Here is a 19971-nt window from a genome sequence, read left to right as displayed (position 1 = left end):
CAGCTTTCTCATGCATTAATCGATATCTAAGTAAGTACGTTGCAAAATGCAGCCTCTGCTCATTGCAGCTCGCAGCCTCTGCTCGGTGGGTAATTTATGCTTTGAGATGTTGTTTCTTTTTTTTTTTCCCCTGAAGATCTTTTCCTATCGGCTTCCAACAAGGTTACGTTTGTATCTCAGGGTTTGCTGTTCTTTTGTGTCATGTTTCCCCCAAATGTTGCTTTCTCTTTTCCTTCCTGCCAGCCTTGCAGACGCGGTGCCTTTCCGTGCTGTCTCAGCCCTGGCAATCGGTGTGCATGGGCCTTTGAAGCTGGCAGGTGGAATAGAGATGAACAATTTGCTAAATCAAAGCGGGATCCCGCGTCTGCTGTCATCTCCCAGTTGCACTTATGTATTTATAATGGTGCCTGTCCTCGTCAAACAGGGCTCTGTGCTGGCAGCTGCTTTAGTGCCTCATTCATTTAATAATGGGAGGAGCCTTCCTCCAGAGGCTGCCATTTGTTTTCAATGTCCACACCCTTACAGCTTCACCAAGAATACTCTGGTGTTATTTCAGCCCTTGATTCCTCTAACCAAGTCGTTGTCCAAAGGCTGGCAAGAGGACGATGTTCTGCTTGGAGGTGATGGCATATTTAGGAACTGAAGAAGCTGAATTTGAGACCTGTGCACACTCAATTACAGTCTGCGTGTAGGTTGGGCAACACGTGGGACTTGAACCCGTATCCACTGACCTCGATTTGGGAATTAAAGAAGGTGATCCTTTTTTCGGTAAGAAATGCAGTGTTTTATTATCTTAGAAAATAAATAAGTCAGCAATGTACATCACACAATTCCAGTACTAAGGTAACACCACAGGGAGGTATTGGTCTCCTCTTGCGTGTCAGACCAGGTTTGGAACATCTCATCTCATACCTACTTGAGCTGGTTTTTATGGCAGCACTCGACGATGCGTTTCCCCAGTGCAGTTTCGAGGTGTAACAGCTCTCATCTGACAACCACTGTGTGCTGCAGGTTCAACCACGACTGAGCTCACTTCTCCAGAAAGGACAGAAACCTGAAGAACAGGTCAAGGGGTGGGGAAGACTAATAGGCGATACTGCAGCAGCACATTGTAAGGAGGGGAGAGAAACTCTCGCTGCAGTCAGGAACGCACAGTCTCAGTTTAAGGGCAGAGATTTCACTAACAGGAGCAGCTCTGCAGGCTCTATTCTTGCATGTTCATCTGCTGTGGCTGGGTTTAATGATACTCTACCCTCTGCAGCTCTGTGGTGGCGTGGCTGCCCAAGTGGGTGCATTAAAACAAGGGGCTGGTGTTAAGGCATACAGGATTTGATAGGAGGAAGGCCAGCATGTTTTCTGTTCTGTACTGAAGTATTGCTATTATTTCTTGCTTTTTTAGGATCCATTAGCAAGCTCTGTCTTACACAGTGCTAGCAAAGGAGTTGGGCCATATGTTTCCAATTCCTTCCTTCTGGATGAGTGAGAAATCAATGTGTCAAAGCCGTTCAGAGCACAAAATCATAACACAGGTGAGAGAAAGTATGCGTGGAGGTAGGGGACCGTGATGTAAGTTCTGCATTCACAAAATAAGGCTTTGTTGTCCTAGAAAGCAGAAGTGTAAAGATGGCTAAGAGGAACGTGCCCTCTTTTTTTCTGCTGCAGGACGAAGCCAAATGATTGGGAACCTGACCCTCTGCTGGAAAGGTTTTGTGTGAGTGAAAACAGCAGCAGGTATCTGCTAGGACTAAAAGAAGCTGAGAACCATTTACCTTTCAAGTCATGCAGCTGGGCAGATTTCCTTCAGTGAGGCTGTGGAACAAGACTTATTATGTCACCAAAGGGAGAGAATTGTTATCAGTCATAGGTGGCTGTAACTCATGGAGAAATGGGAGAGTGAGTGAGGCTTTGGAGAGAGGTGTGAGCACTACACCTTCACACAGAAGTAGTGTTGTCTTACACAGCAGGTCCTAAAGAGCATGGGAATTATTTGAGGAGTTGGGCTTTTCCAGGAGCAGATTCTCCTCGTCACTGTTGAGCCCGCTGTTGTCGTTCTTTAAGAGGGATGGCAGCAGGTAAAGGAAGCTTCAGAGATCTGCTGTTCTTTCTGCTACTGACTAGATGCAATGTGTTTTCTGTGCTGAGCTTTCTGTGTGAGATACTCTTATGGGCAATGTATATATAACTGTCTGGCTCTTCATTTGAACAACATAATTATTTTCAAGCAGCTTAGAGACTTTGGTAAAGGTTGCTATACTGTGTAGCTTGGAGATAGTTTAGCTTCGTGGGCAAAAGTTGCAGTGATGCTCCATAAAGCATCTAGTTATGGTAGTAGAGGATCTGCAAGTGTGTTTGTGATAGCAGGAACCCATGCTAAGGCTCTTAGGCTCCTCATAGTGTACCTTATAATTGTCCAATGATCCTGCTGAAGACTGGAAGGGTCTTAGGAGATACTGGATCCAGGTCTAAGAACTTGCCTGAAGGCACACCAAAGTGGTAAAGTCAAAACTGGGAGTGAGATCAGCCCCCGGGGTAAGAGGAGACTGAAATGAATGAGGAAAATGTGCTGGCTTCTGAGATTGCTATGGTGTGAACAAGTGCACAATGGACAATGAGGGATCTTGCTCTGAAGAATGACAACTGAACCCAGGCCAAAATATGCTGTTGTCAGTGCCAACAACCAGCTTGTATTCAGCCCCATTTGCTGAAACGCACCTTAGTGCTAAGGAGAGTGAAGTGCTCGCTGTAGGTGAGCTCCTCAGACTATTTCCAATACCTAGAATAACAAAATAGTAACATTCCTGAAGGATTTCAGGAGTTACCCAGAATGGAAAGAGAGAGTAGTTTGTCAAGCTGGTCTTTAACTTCATTACATATGTCCATAAACATTCCTTAAGTGGAACAAGGGAAGCATTGCTCACAGGATGCTTTCCTCAATATTGATGTCTGTTTCTGCTCCTGGAGGCTCAGCCGTAGCTGCTGCCAGCCTTGACACCACTGCCCCTGGGATCTTCTCTTCCAGTTGCTTTGTAGAGCCTTGTTCTTCCACGGGAATGCTCAGAACTGCTTCCTTCTGAATCAGCGGCCCATCACGAAAGACTTCTTTCACATAGTTCTTCACCATCTCCTGCACCTCCACAGTCAGACTTTTCAATTTCACCTCGTATTCTGCCGCTGCCTCCTGCTGGAGCTGCAAACAGACACCTCCAGTCATTCTCCAGACACTGAGGCTCAAAACAGAATAAAAACCTGCTCTAAGGGAGACCCCTGTGATGCAGTGTTAGCACTTTGCAGTTTCCGTCTCATTAAATGACATATCTCCATACCTCAGGCAACCTTCGTCTTCCCTGCAGATGAAGGGAAGAGGAAGGATGCACTGCTATGATTTGCACCACAGTTTGGTAGAGCCTTGAAGGTACATGAACATGGTTCGAGAGTCTGAGGAGTTTGGGAAGGAGACTCACCTCTGCAAAAGACACAGCTTCATCCCATTTTAAATGCTGGGGGCTTTGTGTGATTAAATGAAGGCTATACAGGGACTGTAGGAGTGCAGCGTCCCTGCCTCAGCTTGCTGCAGGCTCTGTAGAGCCACCTTCACAGCCATTCATTTCCTCAGCATCCTGAGGAGTGGGTGGCTAAGGGTGTATGCATGTGTGGAGGATGAGTGCGGCTCTAGTTAAAGAATACAGGAGGAAGACTAAGTTATGGTGAGCCAGTAGCAGCGGTGAACCCAAGCATTATCTCTGCCTTTACCTGGCCTTCTTTCTCTTGGATTGCTCTCAAATTCTCTGCCTGCTTCTCTTCCAGCTTCTGCTGATACCTGGCTGCCTTTTCTGTCAGCTTTAAAAGAACAAAATAAAGAAAACCAACATCCAAATTGACATCAGTTATCACAAACGAACTTTTATAGCAGCAAGTAGAGGGATATAAAGCACATGCCACAGAGGGGTTGCTGGAGAGCAACATTTTGCACACTGTTAAGTAGATGTGGGGTTATGCTGCTAAGCGGTAGTGCTTAGAAAATCTCACCACTTGTATTAGAAATTCAAAGTACTGAGGTCTGTTGGCTCTGCAACCAGCTGGGCGGACTGGCTAAACTGTGTTGGAGCAGCAGGATCATACTGAGGCTACTGTCTGCAACTGCACTTTAGCTGCCTGAAGTAAGCACTCAGACCTCAATACAGCAACAGCTTAATGGGATTTAAATAGCTCAGAGAGCTCGCACTTCCCCCCGGCACATCTGATGCTGTACAGCAGACACCCCCACTTTGCACAGAACAGATTGCCACAAGCAGAACTTACCAGTTTGATTGTTTGGACCACTTCCTGGATGTGAGAGCTATTAATTTCTTTCTTCAACCTGTAAAGGAAAAAGTTTATAAATATATATTAAAAAAAAACAACCCTATAATGCATCTGTTATCTTTATATAAAGCCTGTTGATGAATACTGATGAAGTGCCGTACGGCAGGACAGCACTGCTGGCGGTGTGTTACACTCCTGTTGCATCCTCTCACATTAAGAAGCTTCTGTAATTTTAGGAAAGGGCAAATAAACCCCATTCGAATTTAACAGAAACGTCACCCACCAAACGATTGGATGCAGAATTCTGTTCTTTTTCCAGCTAAGCAGACAACAAGGGGACCTTGCTGTGAGTAGGAAGCAGAAGAGGCAGCGTACCCTCTTCTATACACTTGAACACATGTAGCTTTTAGAACTGATTCATCTCAAGCAGTACTTGAGTACAAAAGCACAGAAGCAGAATATTATTTTTGTTAACAAATGAATATGAAGGAAGGATGCAGCCATTACACACCCAATCACACCCTGCTGAAACCATCACAGATTCTAGTGAGGCTCAGGAAGGTGAAATATGAAGGCAGATGGGAAGGATTTAGAAGTGCACCCAGACTTCAGCTGAACCAGCTAGAAGGAACACTGTCCCTCTGGCAAGAAGCTGAGAGGTAACAGAATCAAAGATACAGGGGCCATAGGGGAGGGTTGTCTTCAAGGTACCATTTCTCCATGGTAATGACCTTCCACTGCATCTCCATATGAGCTCCTAATCCCTGCAGATATCTCTGATGCTCTGCTCTCACGCTATTCACACGTGCAGTAAGTGACACGGATCTTGCTGACTGCTGTACATAAATTAAGCCTAGGGAGAAAGCTCCAGAAGCCAACGTGAGCAGAGCCTGCAGGAATGACACTATCACTGCAGTTAGGGAGCAGATGTTTGGCTTCACTTTGTACTGGAATGCACTGGAAAAAGAATGCTGTGCCTGAAGTGAAGACAGGCCAGCTTCTCTCCTCTGACCACTGGAGCTCTGCCACTGCCTCTCTGATTGCTTTCCAAAGTAGCCCTGATGGTAACAGTGACTATGGAGTAGTGCTGTTCCCTGCCTGGAGCAGCACAGCTAGCATTCCAAAGAGATAAAACCCCGTAACATCCACCTCAGTACCTCTCCTGAGCAGCCTTGTCACTAGTACTCCTCATCATGACTTGGATTCGGTCTAATCGTTTCGCCTCCAGCTTCTTCTTAATGTCTTTAATGTTGCTGTGGAGAGAAAAGTGCGCAGTGAGAGACAAGGATGCTCACAGACCAGCGGTGTCAGCCCTCCACACGTTCTCTGGAGTGTGCAGAAAAGCAGAGTGCTTGTGAGGCAGAAAGTCTGAAGTATATTTTAAGTCCTGGAACTTTTAAAAGTGACTCATAACAAAAGAACAGGGGAAAATGCATGTTATGTAATTAGTTTGAATCGTATACCTAAAATTGGAATCCTCTGGAGTAGCTGAGCCTTGATAAAGGTACTTAGACTGCTGAATTATCAGAGAGAGAAGGAACTACCTGCGCATACAGAAAAGAACACCTGAGGCAGGCAGAAACGTGCATCAGCTATGGGGATGGGAGAGACTGCAAGTGGAAGGAAGATCTGCTTAAGAGAAGTGTAAGAAAGAGAACAAATCTAGGGGAGTTCTTCTGTTTTACACCATTGTAGGTTTCAGTCTTCAGCTTCTATGCATTCATCTTCCTAAGCATCTCTTGTACCTTGGAGTTTAGCTCTACTTTTAGACTGCATTGCTCCTTGCTCTGAGAGGCAAAGAACAGCATTCATATGCTGTGTGCAAGAAGTACTCCCAAAGAATTTCTCCTCTCATAAGAAACAATAATCCCTTCCCCATGGCATTCATGATGTTACACGTTTCTGTCACATCCTCCTCAATCATCTGTTCTTCAAGCTCACAGTCCTATTTATTCATTTATGTTAACATAAATTACTATGGAGATAGATCTGGAGATGATGCTGCCATTTCTGTCTCGATCCCCACAGCCATCTTATTGCTGGTTGCTCAAGATCTCTGAATGCTTCACAGCCAGATGTAGGTGTGACTCAACTGAATTACATTCTGTTGTTAGAAAACCATTACCTAACTGGTCAACCTGTTTTTCTTAGTCTTGTCTGAATGTGATCAGCAGCTGAAGGAGACTGAGAATCATTCCTGATGGAGGACACCAAAAGAAGTTTCACCTGACTTGGCAACTAAAGGCTAAAGAGGTGAAGAGGAACGAGCAGGGATTTTAGCTTCAGAACAGTGACTGCAAGAACAGATGGATATATGCCCAACTAGAAATTAGCAAATTGATTCTGTCGGTTTATTCAAGTGCTGGAGCCCAGACTGCACTTAGACTGAGCCACTCAGTCCCTGGAAGGGATTATCTGATGTATTGGCTGCAGCACACAGAGGTGACATACAGTGACTAGCAGTCTTGCTCTCTGTTTTGACTCAGTCAAGGCTACTTGCTGCAGCTCACCTAACACCTGTGGTGAGGTGCTCCCAACACTGCCACTGTGTGACTATGGGACACTGTCACATTGCTGTACCTCAATTTATCACCAAGTAAATATTTCTCCTCTCTGGCATTCACTCACTCGCTGTAGCACAGCGCCCTGCAATCTAACAGGAAATGCTACCAGAACTAAGAGCTACTCATCATTAGACTGCTGTTCAAATGCAGGGTTTACCTTTCTGATGACTCCTTCAGTGCCTTCAGCTCAGCTGTCTGCTTCTCCCTGGCTAGCTCTGTTATCTTGGCTGTTTGCTGTTGAAGGGATGAAAGCGAGATTAAAACCAAGCAGACCAAGATGAGACACAGTGCACTGTCAGTATCTAATTACCACCGGTTTCAGCTTTATCCCTTCCTGCACTGAAGTCCCCGGGTTGGCTAATTCATGAGGATGGGCCTCGATTTTGTAGCCTCTGACAAGCAAACATCACTGTCTGCATTCTTTCAAGTACCTTTCTATGGACCTGACAATTGCTCTGAGAGCTTCTCTGCCCCGTGGCCGTATTTCTGACCTCACAGTTCAGTGAGGAACTTGTTTTTCAAGCTGTCCCTGCAGGGGCTTTCACAGGCTACTTTTTGGTTGGCACACGCAGTCCTTACCTCTGTGGCATGCTGCTCTTTCCTTCTTCGAATTCCACTGTGGTATTCTTCCCCCAGGCGGATAAGCTCTATCTCCAGCCTTTCTTTCAGTTCCAAAACTCTGCTATCCAGGCTTTCTGCCATTTCTACAGGATGCACACAGGTACCGACGTCACCTGTTGTCAGACTCCTGCAGAACACATACAGCAGCTGCGTTGCTTTTAGGGATGCTTATACCCTGTTGACCCAACATCCACCCAATAGCCAAGTGACCCAGTGAGATGCAGAGGCCTGTGCTGCATTGCTTGCCCTTGTTCATCTCAGAAATCCCTCTGCTTTGGTCTGAGGAAGTGCTCCACAGGCCAGAGAACCCTTTGCCATATTTACCGTTTCTTCTGGGTTTTCCTGGACTGTGTGGATCTTTTCTTGCCTCCGGGGCAGACAGGGTCCAAAAAGAGAACAGAATATTTCTGCAGCAACTCTTCTCTCCTTTTACTTCCTTTCCGCTCCAGCTCCTTCAGCTCTTTTTCCTGCTTCTTCAGCAGCTTCAGGAACAGCTTCATCTGCTGCAGCTCTGCAAGGCTGACTGTCTGAGGCTCTGCAATACAAACAGAGGTTGCTTTCCCTCCCTGCTGTGATGCCTCTTGGGGTCAGAGAGATGCCTTCATTCAACTTTCCTTCTATCTCCTCAGCATGGCATCCAGCTCAGCTCCCCACCTGCTGCCTGCCTGCCTTGGGGACAGCCAGAAGAATTGCCTTCTGATATTTTGCCCAGGAAAACATGATGGGGTAACGTACCCTTATGTCTTTCTCAGGCCTTGCCTCCTTTTCCATGGTCCTAAGCAGCCCAAAGGCAGCCCAAGCACTAAGGTAGCCAGCAGCTCTAATTATGGAGGAAAAGCTTTCATTATTTCATTGCTATTTTAATTTTCTTTTGGAGGAGGGTGTGGGGGGGCAAAGTCCGGTGGCAATGACAAGAGCTGCCAGCTCTTCTAGTTCTAACAGCTGGCTTCAGTTGTAAGGAATGAGTGAAAGGTCTCCCTAGGTCAGTGAAGGCACTGAGAAGGAGGATGCCTGTGAACTGCTGGAGGACTTGTTATCTGGCAGCAACAAGTCTGCTGACTGGCTTCAGATGTGGTTATCTAGCAAAAAAGCCACAGGGAGTTAACTTAACAGGGGAAGTCACTTTTACTTTTGGCTTCAAGTGTGTAAAAACTTAGCTGAGCTCTGAGGGTGTGTCTACAAATGGGGGTCAAGTTCTTACTAAAGGCTCAAAGAGAGGACACTCAAGTCAACTGCAAGTCTCTCGGTCAGCAAGTCTGGTCTTTCAAATCAGAGCCTACTGAGCTTCCATATTACGTGATATCTCTTGCCAGAGGGAATATTTACTGTATGTGTTTAAGAGTAACTTGAAGAAAGCCAAACAAACAAAACTTGCTGCACACAGCAATTATTTGGCACCATGGCCTGAGGGCAACAACTTTACTCTTGGGTAGGTTCTTCTTTAATTTGCAAACAGGTTTCAGCACAGTCCCAGACAGAAGTTGGGCAGTGAAGGACCTGACAACACCTCAGCCCACACAAACAGCACGAAGGGAATTACCTGCAAGCTGTGTCACTTCCTTCATGTTTCCATCCTTGACAAGAGCTGCTGCTCCTAAAATGGCAAAAGAGGTTGCTGTCAATGTTCTACCTTGGAACTCTGGGATGAAAATGGACAGAGGAGAGCTCATCAATGCCAGAAATTAGAACAGAATGAGTAAATCTTAAGTGCATGGTGGGAGATGTGCTTTTACCTAACCCGAATGACCCTATCAATCACTTTGGATTAGGTGCAGGTTCAAGGAATGTTCCTTCTGGCACTTACACAGACATCTGTCACATCTGTTGGTTATCTTGTTTTGCAAGGTCAAGAAGGTGCCCATATGAGAGGAACAAACAGTGTTATGTGATCTTTCTCTGCTACGTCTTAATTGAACAGAGTAATAAATGCTTTCTGCAGTAGTAATAAATGCAACAGACTTTGCCTCCTGTTCAAGGAAATCCATTAACTTCTTTTCAGCTCTTATTTATAAGTCTAGTGCTCACATCTGAGCTGGTGAATAAAACTACCAGCCTGTATAGCTCCTAACATTACACAGAAGTTCTGTGTAAGCAATTTCACAAGGCACCGAGTTTTCAGGGAGAACACTTAGAATGTCAGAAGGAACAGTGATCTACAAGAGATCCTTGAACAACAAAGAGCTGAAGAGCAGAGAGGTGTTAAGGGATAGGACCGCACCAGATCACACATTTCCATTGCAGAGTAAAAGCAGTGTACGTGTCACATCCATTCCAACCACAATACCCAAAGCATACACACAACTTTTGCTATTAATGACAAGCACCAGAATGTAAGTCAGTGAACTGGTTCAAGAAGTTCTGATCCTGTTACTAAGGATCTTCATCCTCCGGCACTATCTTTTTCCAGCCATGTGAGTGCCTGGCTTTCCCTTCTGTAAGTTCATCCCATGGCTCTGGCTTTACCTGCAGGCCCATTGGCAAAAGGGGTGCTGAATTTCCTGGCGGACTCTGGTATCCCATTATTTTCAGGGAATGAGAAGTTTCTCTTCATGTCAGGCCTCTACAACAAAGATCAGAAGTAAATCAAAGGACAGCAAATGGAACTGGAGACTGACATTAGGAAATAAAAGTTGCAGCAAAGACACACAGAGAGCTCTTGTGTGCTTTCTCCATTGTTGATCTCTTAGGAAATCTGCCTGTATGCCACAAAGTTTCCCTCTTTGTTGGCAATGGTGTTAACTACGCATAGCTAAGAGAAACTACTATTAGTCTCTGACACTTTCCACTTCTATACCCAAGGCAGCCCTCTGCCTTCCTCTGTCTAGATGCAACACATACGTTTGATGTGGACAGCCTTGCTCCAGGACAGTGGGCAGCCCCTTGACAATCCACCCTGATATTTCAGATCAATTCCAAGCAGCACATCTTAGAGACAATGGCAGAACTTACCTCCACCTCCGAGCCATCTTTTAGACTAGCTGATCTCTTTTCTTGCAGATTGAAGAACTTAATTGGGTTGGAGAGAGCAATAGTCAGATCTAGAAACAAAAAGGAAATGTTGCTTGGGTTACCAAATAACACTGAGCACCCTCTGGTTTCCTTTCTGGCAAAAGGCAGAAAATTGTGGAGAAGAGATAACTTGCATTCTGTACTTGTAACAAGCCAAGCTAAGACTGTCAGCTTGCACAATTCCTGCTCCAACCCTCATCCAATGCTGTGTTAACCCAATCTTTTTTTCTATTAAGAATCTGTGTTAAAACCATCAGTTTCCCAGTGTTTCTCTCCATGAACAAGGTTCATTTATATGGATACAGAGAAAGAGAGTACGGTCAAAACCATACTGTTGACAAGAAGTTCTGTGGCAGTTGCCATGGCATCTTACTTGGCTTTGTTCATGATTGTTAAAAAGTTTTTCTGTTAATATCTCCAGAGGGTTGTTTTCCTCATTTCTCTCTGTTTGGCCATTCCCTTTTTAAAGGAAGAGGCTAGAAAAATGCTTCTAGATTGCAGTTTGGACAAAACCCCAGGCACATTCTGAAGCATACTACCTGCCCAAGCATCAGGGACGTAATCCTTTACTTCCAGGTACACAAATAGAGAAGGCATGGTGAGTGGCATGTTACTTTCACTGCGGAGACAAACATGGTGATAGCCTGAAAGCAGAAAGCGGAAGAGATGAGCTGACACAATCTCCTCTCTTCTTGTCTCTGTGCCCCAACAGTAAAGTGAAGCCTCTGTCTGCAGGAGGGCATGGTGAATACGTATGGTGCTAAACCAAGGATATAATCATGTGAATCTGAAGGCTCCACTGCCTACAGGTGATATTCTACACAACAGGCGTAGAAGGAAAACATGCAGATGTTCAGATGGATATACCTCAAGATTACCAAAGAGGAAGGGATTTCCACAAAACCCACCTGAATGTACTGCAATAACGGGAATGATACGATGACCAATGAACTTCCCTCCTTCCTCAAAAGCCACGATTTTGAGTGATGCCAGCTCAGGCATCATGATCTAGAGAAAAACACAACAAAACAACACAGAGTGAGACACCTTTGTTCTGTTCCCTGACAGCATATCGGCTTCACTGAGCACAGCTTCACTCCTTCCAACAAAACAATGCAATCTCATAGAATCATAGAATTGTTTGAGTTGGAAGGGACCTTTAAACATCATCTAGTTCAAATCTCCTGCAATGGACAGGGACATCACTCCAGAGGAGCCATTGCCTGTTTCCAAATCTTGTAAATTACGGCTGCAGTTTGTCATGAGCACAAGTGAAGTTACAAAAACTCCACCAAACACAAGCTTCTCTCTCAGAGGAGAGACTGCAAGGGATTGCAGGAGGGCAGGCTACCTAAAGAAAAAGCTGTGCGAGAAGCCCTCCAAACCAGCACTCCCACAAAGCAATTCACAGAAGGAGGAAACGCATTTGGAAAGATAATTTAGTAAGCATGGTAACTTTGCCATAAGGGCTGTTTCATCATCCTCTCTCATTTTCTTCTGCCATGAAATGAACTAAAAATCAGTCTGTCAAAACCGTAGCCTGAAAAGCATTTTCTGAAATGAGGATAATATTTATCTACCACATCCCAAGTAGGCTGAAAATATCTGCTATCTCACAGTGTGGTTGGCAGAGCTGAATTTGTAATGTACCTTTCTTCTAACTGCAGAAAAGCCAGACCTTACTATCGCCTTTGACTTAACCTCCCCATAGCCCATAGCTGGATTAGTGACCACTGAATTCTGGCAGACAAACAGGACAGCCTTCTGTTATCAGGCACAGATGAAAACCCCCTGCTGGTCCCATTACTTGCCCATCGTGCCTGCTTCTCATTGACAGTTTAACCACAGTTTCTTTCTGCTTCCTTATGCTTGAAGTCTTCAAATCTAATGAATCCATTCTGAAGTGCACCACCAAGGGGAGATTTTTGATACCTGTTATTTCCAGAAATGTTCCCAGCTGCCCCATATCTGTACAAAGAAACCTTTGTGGAGAGCTGTTTTGTATATTGTTTGGATATCATCTCAGGGTGCAATGCTCTTGATCTGTTTAAAGCTACAATTGAGCTCTCCAGAAGGGAGTCCCTCCTGGTGTCACTCCGAATCATGACAGAAGTGCTCCTTACCTTTTCGAAAACAAAAGGTTCTTCTTTCCAAACAGGATTTATGGAATTAGCAGTGGAGGTCACTTTGGTTCTGTATTTGCGCTTCGTGTCCCTTGGCAGCCCAAACAGCTCCACTTCCACATACGTCTTCACACTGCGGTCTGAGAGGAATTGACCAGAAAGTATCTGTGAGCAAACAGAAACGTTAATTAGCTGAAAAGAATAAAATAAAAGAACCCACCCACACCTTAAGTCCCTCTCCAGCTCCAAATCACCTTTTCTGCTGCACCTTCCAATCCACAGTAGGCTTTTCTTTAACCTTTCCTTCATCCCTGTTTCTTACACCAACACTTCCTCCACCTTCCTCCCTCCCCAACATCACAGCCTTGGCATCCTTCTGCTTAGCAGATGCTAATTTTCCGTTCTCATGTGATTATGATTAATTTGAAACAGCAAAAAGGTGGGGAGTTGCCATGGAAACGCATTTCTCCCACAGGATTTCCATGGGTTCATTTGCCACTAAGAACCCCACTGGGTAATAAATAGAGGGGTCAGACACGCTGATTATATACACGGTGCCAGCAAATGGCTGTCAGAGGAGGAAGAGCACCAAGGGCTGTACTTGCCGTGACAGACAGGGTGCTTGCCACCACCACATCAATGCGCTCCACTGAGAAAGGGTCAAACTGCTTGTCCGGACGCCGCATGAATTCATGCTTGAGCAGGTAGCCACACTGGCCATTGAACTCAAACAGAGCCATGTTCTGCTGCATGGGGACATCTGAGATGCAAAGAGAGGAAAGCAATGAGCAAAACTGCTGTGGGATCTAATCAGGTGGCTCTCAGTGAGCTGAGAGGTGCTGTACTTTTACAGCCCACGCGAGCCAAAGACTCACAAAGCCCTTTCAAAAACTAATTAAGTCTCTCAGCACCCTACAGAGAAAAATATTACAGCAGCTATTATGAGAAAGGTAAAGTGGTTTGCTTATGATTGCACCATAAATCATGGGTAGAACTAAATTAAATACTCTAAGAAGTACCCGCTGTTGTGGGTGTGAGGCAAATCGTTGCCTGAACCTCTCCACTCCTTCCTTCTGTCATTCTGGGGCTCCCTTCAGTCCATCCTCTCCTCTGCCACATCTTGTCTTACTAACAGTGGCTTATGGTTTTGGCACCTGTCTTTGGTACGATATCCTCTTCAGAACCAATCTCTCACTCTCTTCTATTTATTTTATTTAAGTCACTTTTATTTCTTTTCCCTCCTATTGATCCTGTAAGCCAGTCTCCTACACTCTCCACAGTGAAAACAGTAAAGAACGGTGTTATCTGAAGGCTTTTCTTTGCCTCCCCTTATGCTGGCTGTGCAGCAAGAAACAGCCTTTCTTCCCTGCTCAGGTCAGTGTACTGGAAATAACAGCACAGACAGAACAGTCCTGTGGCCAGATGGAGCTATGCCTGCTGCCTTGTGGGAAAGGGAATGCAGAAGCTCCTGGTGCCTACATACAAGTTATTTACTCTGACATCATGTTACAAACCAGGCAGATAGCACCCAGATATTGGACAGCAAGCCTGTGCACATGTATAAGCATAAACGTGTAGGACAGGCATGGCAGGTTCTGCATGCCTGGACTGTGCTAGACCCAGAAAAGTGCTGTTGGTTGGTGAGAGACTCAGAGAAGAGCAACACTGGGAACAAGGAGTGCAGAACACATACAGGGGAACAGCAGTGGTAGAAAACAGCAGGGAAGGAAGGAACACGAGCACACTGCCTCACCCACTGAGAAGCTGGAAGACAACGTGACACTCACCCATGGTCTGGAAGTTCAGTGCCACCATCTGACAGCCAACGTTCCAAAACATCTGGGGCATGTAATTGGAGGAGTCCATCCGGGTGCCTTTGGGGTAAATCCGGCTCATCTGGCGCTTGTTGTATCTACAATTGTATTATTGGAACCCAAACTGGAGCACTCCTTGTGCACCCTGGCACTAGCTCATGAATTCAGATTTAAGAGTCATTTAAGCTCTCCTACGAAAACTCAGAGCCTTCTGAAGAAGAAAGAGAAGCTGGGGCAACAACACACTCCTTTCCTACATCTATTCCTGTTTAACAGTAAACACCTGACAGCTTTGCCTTTTGCTAATGCAGGATGCCTGCTGTCAAGAATCTCTGTGAGCAGCCCAAGCCACCCTGGCAGCGTGCACATCTCCAGCACCTTCACACTTTACACCTGTGATGAAGAGTTTGCCATATCCTGAACCCAGAATTCAGCCGACTGCACCTTAGCCGTAACCCAGCTCTCACACTTCATACACAACCAACTGCAGGGGGCAAACGTTGCCAAAAGGATACTCTACAAACTGCACAGGGAACTTGGTCAGCAGATCGTAAGCCTTCAGTTCGGTGAAGGAAGAGATGACGTAACTCCGGTTCTTCTCTAGGAAGAGAAGACAAGAAAGTGTTTAGAAGAAGGTGCACCCAGTCCTCATTGCGTGTGATGAGAGACTGACTTACGGGCAGAGACTTCAAAGGAGTCAAATTTGATGGGCTGTATGTAATTAACGAGGCTGGACATTTCCTCATATGCGGTCACTTCCAAACCAGCAGTGCCCTGGGCAGAAAAAGAAATGAAACAAAATACAAGAGAAGAAAAATGAAGAGACCTTTTCCAGAGATGAAACAAAACACATCTGGGCTGCCTTGGCCAAAGCACACCTGCTTCTTTGGCTTCCCGATCCTACAATTACAATGTGGGCAGCATTGCTGGAGACACACTGAGTTTTTGAGTAGCGTGGCAAAAACTGAGATATGCAGGAAGGTACGAGTTCATAAGAAGCCCAGGACCTCTGTAACCTGACAACGTCTGGACCTTTGGGACAAACCAGGGACACTGTTTGACCTCTTCTCTGAGTGACACTAGGGAGAGGGAAACGGGAAATGGATCTTTTCCATTCAAGGCAATGCTGATCTGCTTCTTCCCCTTCAGAAGCAGCACTTCATGTTTCTATAACTTTTATCAGGCTAAGCCTTTCCAAACACCCTGAGGGCAGAAAGTTACCTCCAAATCAAGCAGAATATCAAAGTCAGGTTCAGAAATAATACCTCTTCTGCTATGGCCTCTATGTTTGTCACAACTTTTGCAGGAGGATTGCATGGAGGAAGGAAAGGAAGGAAAGCTGTCATAGCAGGGTTCGCTCCCCTTTGCATTTTGATATTAATCTCCATTCAGAACAGTGAGTCTCCAGAGAAATTTGGAGGCCAGAGGGAAAAAAAAAAAACAAAAAACAAACCAGAAAAGGACCAAAGACTACAATCACAGTACCTCATCTGACTGCATCTTCTTTATTTCCTCTTCATCCAGGTTTCCTAGCTGATCATCCTCTTCCTCTGGTTCCTCTTCAGCCACATCACCTGCCCAGACTAAGCATACAGCCCACATCAGTAGTGCTTAGCAGAATATGAAGACAAGACTCCATGACTGCTCTAACTGCTAACACTGAAAAGCTCTGCAAAACCTCCCAAGCATGTCACAAAGGAACAAGAGTGGAGGAAGTGCATCATTTTATTAGTAGGAAAAGGCCAAACTCCGGACTAACAGACTGAAGAGCCTTTCCTACAAGCCTCCACCACACCACAGGAGAGAGAATCCCAATTCCATTCTCCCCACCCATCAGGTGGGGACTGACTGGGTGTCTGATTCCCAGCTCCTCTGTAGTGGCACTCATCACATGGACCTCATGTCCTCCTACCAGGAGCTGCATCACTGTTCTACCACAGGTTCCCAAAGTCTTGAAACAGCAGGAGGTGAAGGATGGCAGGAAAGAAGGGACTGACTGCTCTTTAAACCTTCAAGAACCTCAAGGTGAGGGTGTCACGGGGTTCTCTCTAGAGCTCCCTCGTGACAAGGGAACAAACCCAGGGGAGCAGGAACAAAAGTACCTCTCTTCCCTAACAGCGCGGTGCGGCGCGGCACGGCGCGGCGCGGCCCGGCCACGTGCGCTCCGGGAGAGGGGACGGGTAGGGAGACCGCGAATGGGTCTGGGAGGAAAAAAAAAAAAAAAAAACGAAGAAAGGATGATCTGAGAACGAACGGGAGTTTAATAAACCCAGTAACACTAAACAACAACGAGAGAGTTTCAACAATGAGAAAACCAAATCCTAATCTCACCGACGGGCTGTGGGAGGCGGGAAACTCCGACCACGCTGTCTCCTCGCCGGGCGCCGGGGAGAGAGAGAGAGAGAGCCCGTCCCCTTCCCGACCTCCCCTCCGGTGCCGCTCCCCACATGCCCATTTAAGGCAGCCCACAGAAAAAAAACTTGTCCCCTTAACTCCCATTATCCTACATGATGTTTTGATGTGGAATACCAACACCAACCAAATTATAAAACCATAACATTCCACCCCTTATTCCACATCACTACATCATGCTTAATCAACATATAAACAGAACAGTAGTTAACATGCATTACATATGTACATACATAGATATATATACACACATGGAATCACAGGCTGCACTCCCCCAGCATCAGATTTTCCTGTGGCACACACTGAACATCCCCATCCTTCTGCATCACCCACCAAGTGCACCCAGGTCCCTGTGCAAAAACAGTTCCACGGAGGGGTCTCCCCTTTCCAGAGGCTGGGAGAACCCAAACCGCTTTTCCCAGTATACTCTTTACATGCACCACAGGGACCTTGTCTCCCTCCACGGTATGCAGGGAGTTGGACTGCGTAGGGCCGTCTCGGTTGGCTGATCCTCGGGTGTTCACCAGCCAGGTGGCTTCTGCTAGATGTTTCTCCCAGTTCTTAAATGTTCCACCACCCATCGCTTTCAGCGTGGTTTTCAGCAAACCGTTGTGGCGCTCGATCTTACCAGCAGCCGGTGCATGGTAGGGGATGTGATAGATCCACTCTATGCCATGTTCTTTGGCCCAAGTGCTCACCAGTGAATTTTTGAAGTGAGACCCGTTGTCTGATTCGATCCTCTCTGGGGTGCCATGTCGCCACAGGATTTGTGTTTCCAGACCCAGTATGGTGTTTCTGGCAGTGGCATGGGGTACCGCATATGTCTCGAGCCACCCAGTGGTTACCTCCACCATGGTGAGTACATAATGCTTACCATTACGAGTCTTTGGCAGGGTGATGTAATCAATCTGCCATGCCTCCCCATATTTATACTTTTCCCATCGCCCTTCCCCCCAGAGAGGTCTCATCCTCTTGGCCTGTTTGATCATGGCACAGGTGTCACAGTCATGGATAATGTGCGCAATAGCGTCCATAGTTATGTCCACCCCTCGGTCTCTAGCCCACTTATGTGTTGCATCTCTGCCTTGATGGCCTGAGGTTTCATGGGCCCACCGAGCTAGGAATAACTCTCCCTTATTCTGCCAGTCCAGGTCTATCTGGGCCACCTCAATTCTGGCAGCTCGATCTACTTGGTGGTTATTTTGTTGCTCCTCTGTCGCTCGACTCTTGGGCACATGGGCGTCTACATGACGCACCTTTAGGGCCATATTCTTTGTTCGGGCAGAGATGTCCTTCCATAGTTCAGCGGCCCAAACAGGTTTACCCTTCCGCTGCCAGTTGTTTTCTTCCCATTGCTGCAGCCACCCCCATAATGCATTGGCCACCATCCATGAGTCAGTATAGAGGTAAAGCACTGGCCATCTCTCCCGCTCAGCAATGTCTAGGGCCAGCTGGACAGCCTTTACCTCTGCAAATTGGCTCGATTCTCCTCTTCCTTCCGTGGCCTCTGCAACTTGTCGTGTGGGGCTCCACACAGCAGCCTTCCATCTGCGATGTTTCCCAACAAGGCGGCACGATCCATCAGTGAAAAGGGCAAACTTCTTTTCATCTTCCGGAAGTTCGTTGTATGGTGGGGCTTCTTTGGCGCGTGACACCTCTTCTGCCGGTGGTGTTCCAAACTTTTTACTTTCAGGCCAGTCCATGATCACCTCTAGGATTCCTGGACGGCTGAGGTTTCCCATCCGGGCCCGCTGTGTGATTAATGCAACCCACTTACTCCATGTGGCATCTGTGGCATGGTGGGTGGAGGGAACCTGCCCTTTAAACATCCAATTCAGCACCGGCAGTCGAGGTGCCAGGAGAAGCTGTGTTTCGGTGCCAATTACCTCAGAGGCAGCCCGGACCCCTTCATATGCGGCTAAGATCTCCTTCTCAGTTGGAGTGTAGCTCTCTTCCGACCCCCTATATGCTCTACTCCAAAATCCCAGGGGTCGGCCTCGGGTCTCATCTGAGGTTCTCTGCCACAAACTCCAAGTGGGACCTTTCTCCCCAGCAGCAGTGTAAAGGATGTTCTTCACATCCTGTCCCATTCGTACTGGCCCTAGGGCCACAGCACGGGCTATCTCTTGCTTAATTTGCTCAAAGGCCTGCTGCTGTTCAGGACCCCACGCGAAGTTATTCTTCTTTCGGGTCACCTGATAGAGGGGGCTCACAATGAGGCTATAATTTGGGATGTGCATCCTCCAAAAGCCCACCACACCCAGAAAGGACTGTGTCTCTTTTTTGTCAGTGGGTGCAGACATAGCAGTAATTTTGTCAATCACATCTGTTGGGATGTGACGACGCCCATCTTGCCATTTCACTCCTAGAAACTGAATTTCTTGGGCAGGTCCTTTCACTTTGTCTCTCTTAATAGCGAAACCAGCAGACAGGAGGATTTGGATTATCCGCTCTCCTTTTTTAAAAACCTCCATTGCTGTATCACCCCACACAACGATATCATCAATATACTGCAAGTGCTCTGGAGCACCGCCCTGTTCCAACGTGGCTTGGATCAGCCCATGGCAAATGGTCGGGCTGTGTTTCCACCCCTGGGGCAAACGGTTCCAGGTGTACTGAACACCCCTCCAAGTAAAGGCAAACTGTGGCCTGCACTCTGTGGCCAAAGGGACAGAAAAGAACGCATTGGCAATATCAATGGTGGCATACCATTTTGCCTCTTTCGATTCCAGTTCATACTGGAGTTCCAACATGTCTGGCACAGCAGCGCTCAATGGGGGTGTGACCTCATTAAGGCCACGATAGTCCACTGTCAGCCTCCATTCTCCACTGGCTTTACGCACTGGCCATATGGGGCTGTTGAAGGGTGAATGGGTTTTACAAATTACTCCCTGACTTTCTAGTTGTTGAATTAGTCTATGGATGGGGAGCAAGGAATCCCTATTAGTACGGTACTGTCGTCTGTGTACCGTTCTCATGGCAATTGGTACCCTTTGTTCTTCCACCTGTAATAAGCCCACAGCAGACGGGTCCCCTGATAGGCCAGGCAAATCAGACAGCTGCTTAATGTTGTCTGTTTCTATAGCAGCTATTCCAAAAGCCCATCGGTATCCCTTGGGGTCCTTG

At 46.6% G+C, this 19971-nt stretch overlaps 1 protein-coding gene across 1 annotated transcript in view; it reads right to left on the bottom strand.

The window, feature by feature from the left end:
• Positions 1-766: 766 nt before the first annotated feature.
• Positions 767-19971, bottom strand: part of PLCB2 (phospholipase C beta 2) — a 49007-nt gene continuing 29802 nt past the window's right edge. The window contains exons 16-33 of the mRNA XM_072337385.1: positions 15919-16016; positions 15111-15207; positions 14949-15033; positions 14407-14531; positions 13225-13379; positions 12620-12784; positions 11405-11504; positions 11036-11140; positions 10437-10525; positions 9951-10047; positions 9028-9081; positions 7812-8022; positions 7446-7614; positions 7024-7100; positions 5460-5555; positions 4300-4357; positions 3751-3837; positions 767-3187 (exon numbers count right to left, since the gene is read on the bottom strand). Of these exons, the coding sequence (XP_072193486.1) occupies positions 2915-3187; positions 3751-3837; positions 4300-4357; positions 5460-5555; positions 7024-7100; positions 7446-7614; positions 7812-8022; positions 9028-9081; positions 9951-10047; positions 10437-10525; positions 11036-11140; positions 11405-11504; positions 12620-12784; positions 13225-13379; positions 14407-14531; positions 14949-15033; positions 15111-15207; positions 15919-16016 (2141 nt within the window). The 3' untranslated portion in view covers positions 767-2914. The remainder of the gene's footprint in view (positions 3188-3750; positions 3838-4299; positions 4358-5459; positions 5556-7023; positions 7101-7445; positions 7615-7811; positions 8023-9027; positions 9082-9950; positions 10048-10436; positions 10526-11035; positions 11141-11404; positions 11505-12619; positions 12785-13224; positions 13380-14406; positions 14532-14948; positions 15034-15110; positions 15208-15918; positions 16017-19971) is intronic.

This window comes from Excalfactoria chinensis, chromosome 5, assembly GCF_039878825.1.
Source record: "Excalfactoria chinensis isolate bCotChi1 chromosome 5, bCotChi1.hap2, whole genome shotgun sequence".
Classification (NCBI taxonomy): domain Eukaryota; kingdom Metazoa; phylum Chordata; class Aves; order Galliformes; family Phasianidae; genus Excalfactoria; species Excalfactoria chinensis.
This window is presented reverse-complemented; position numbering and strand designations above follow the sequence as displayed.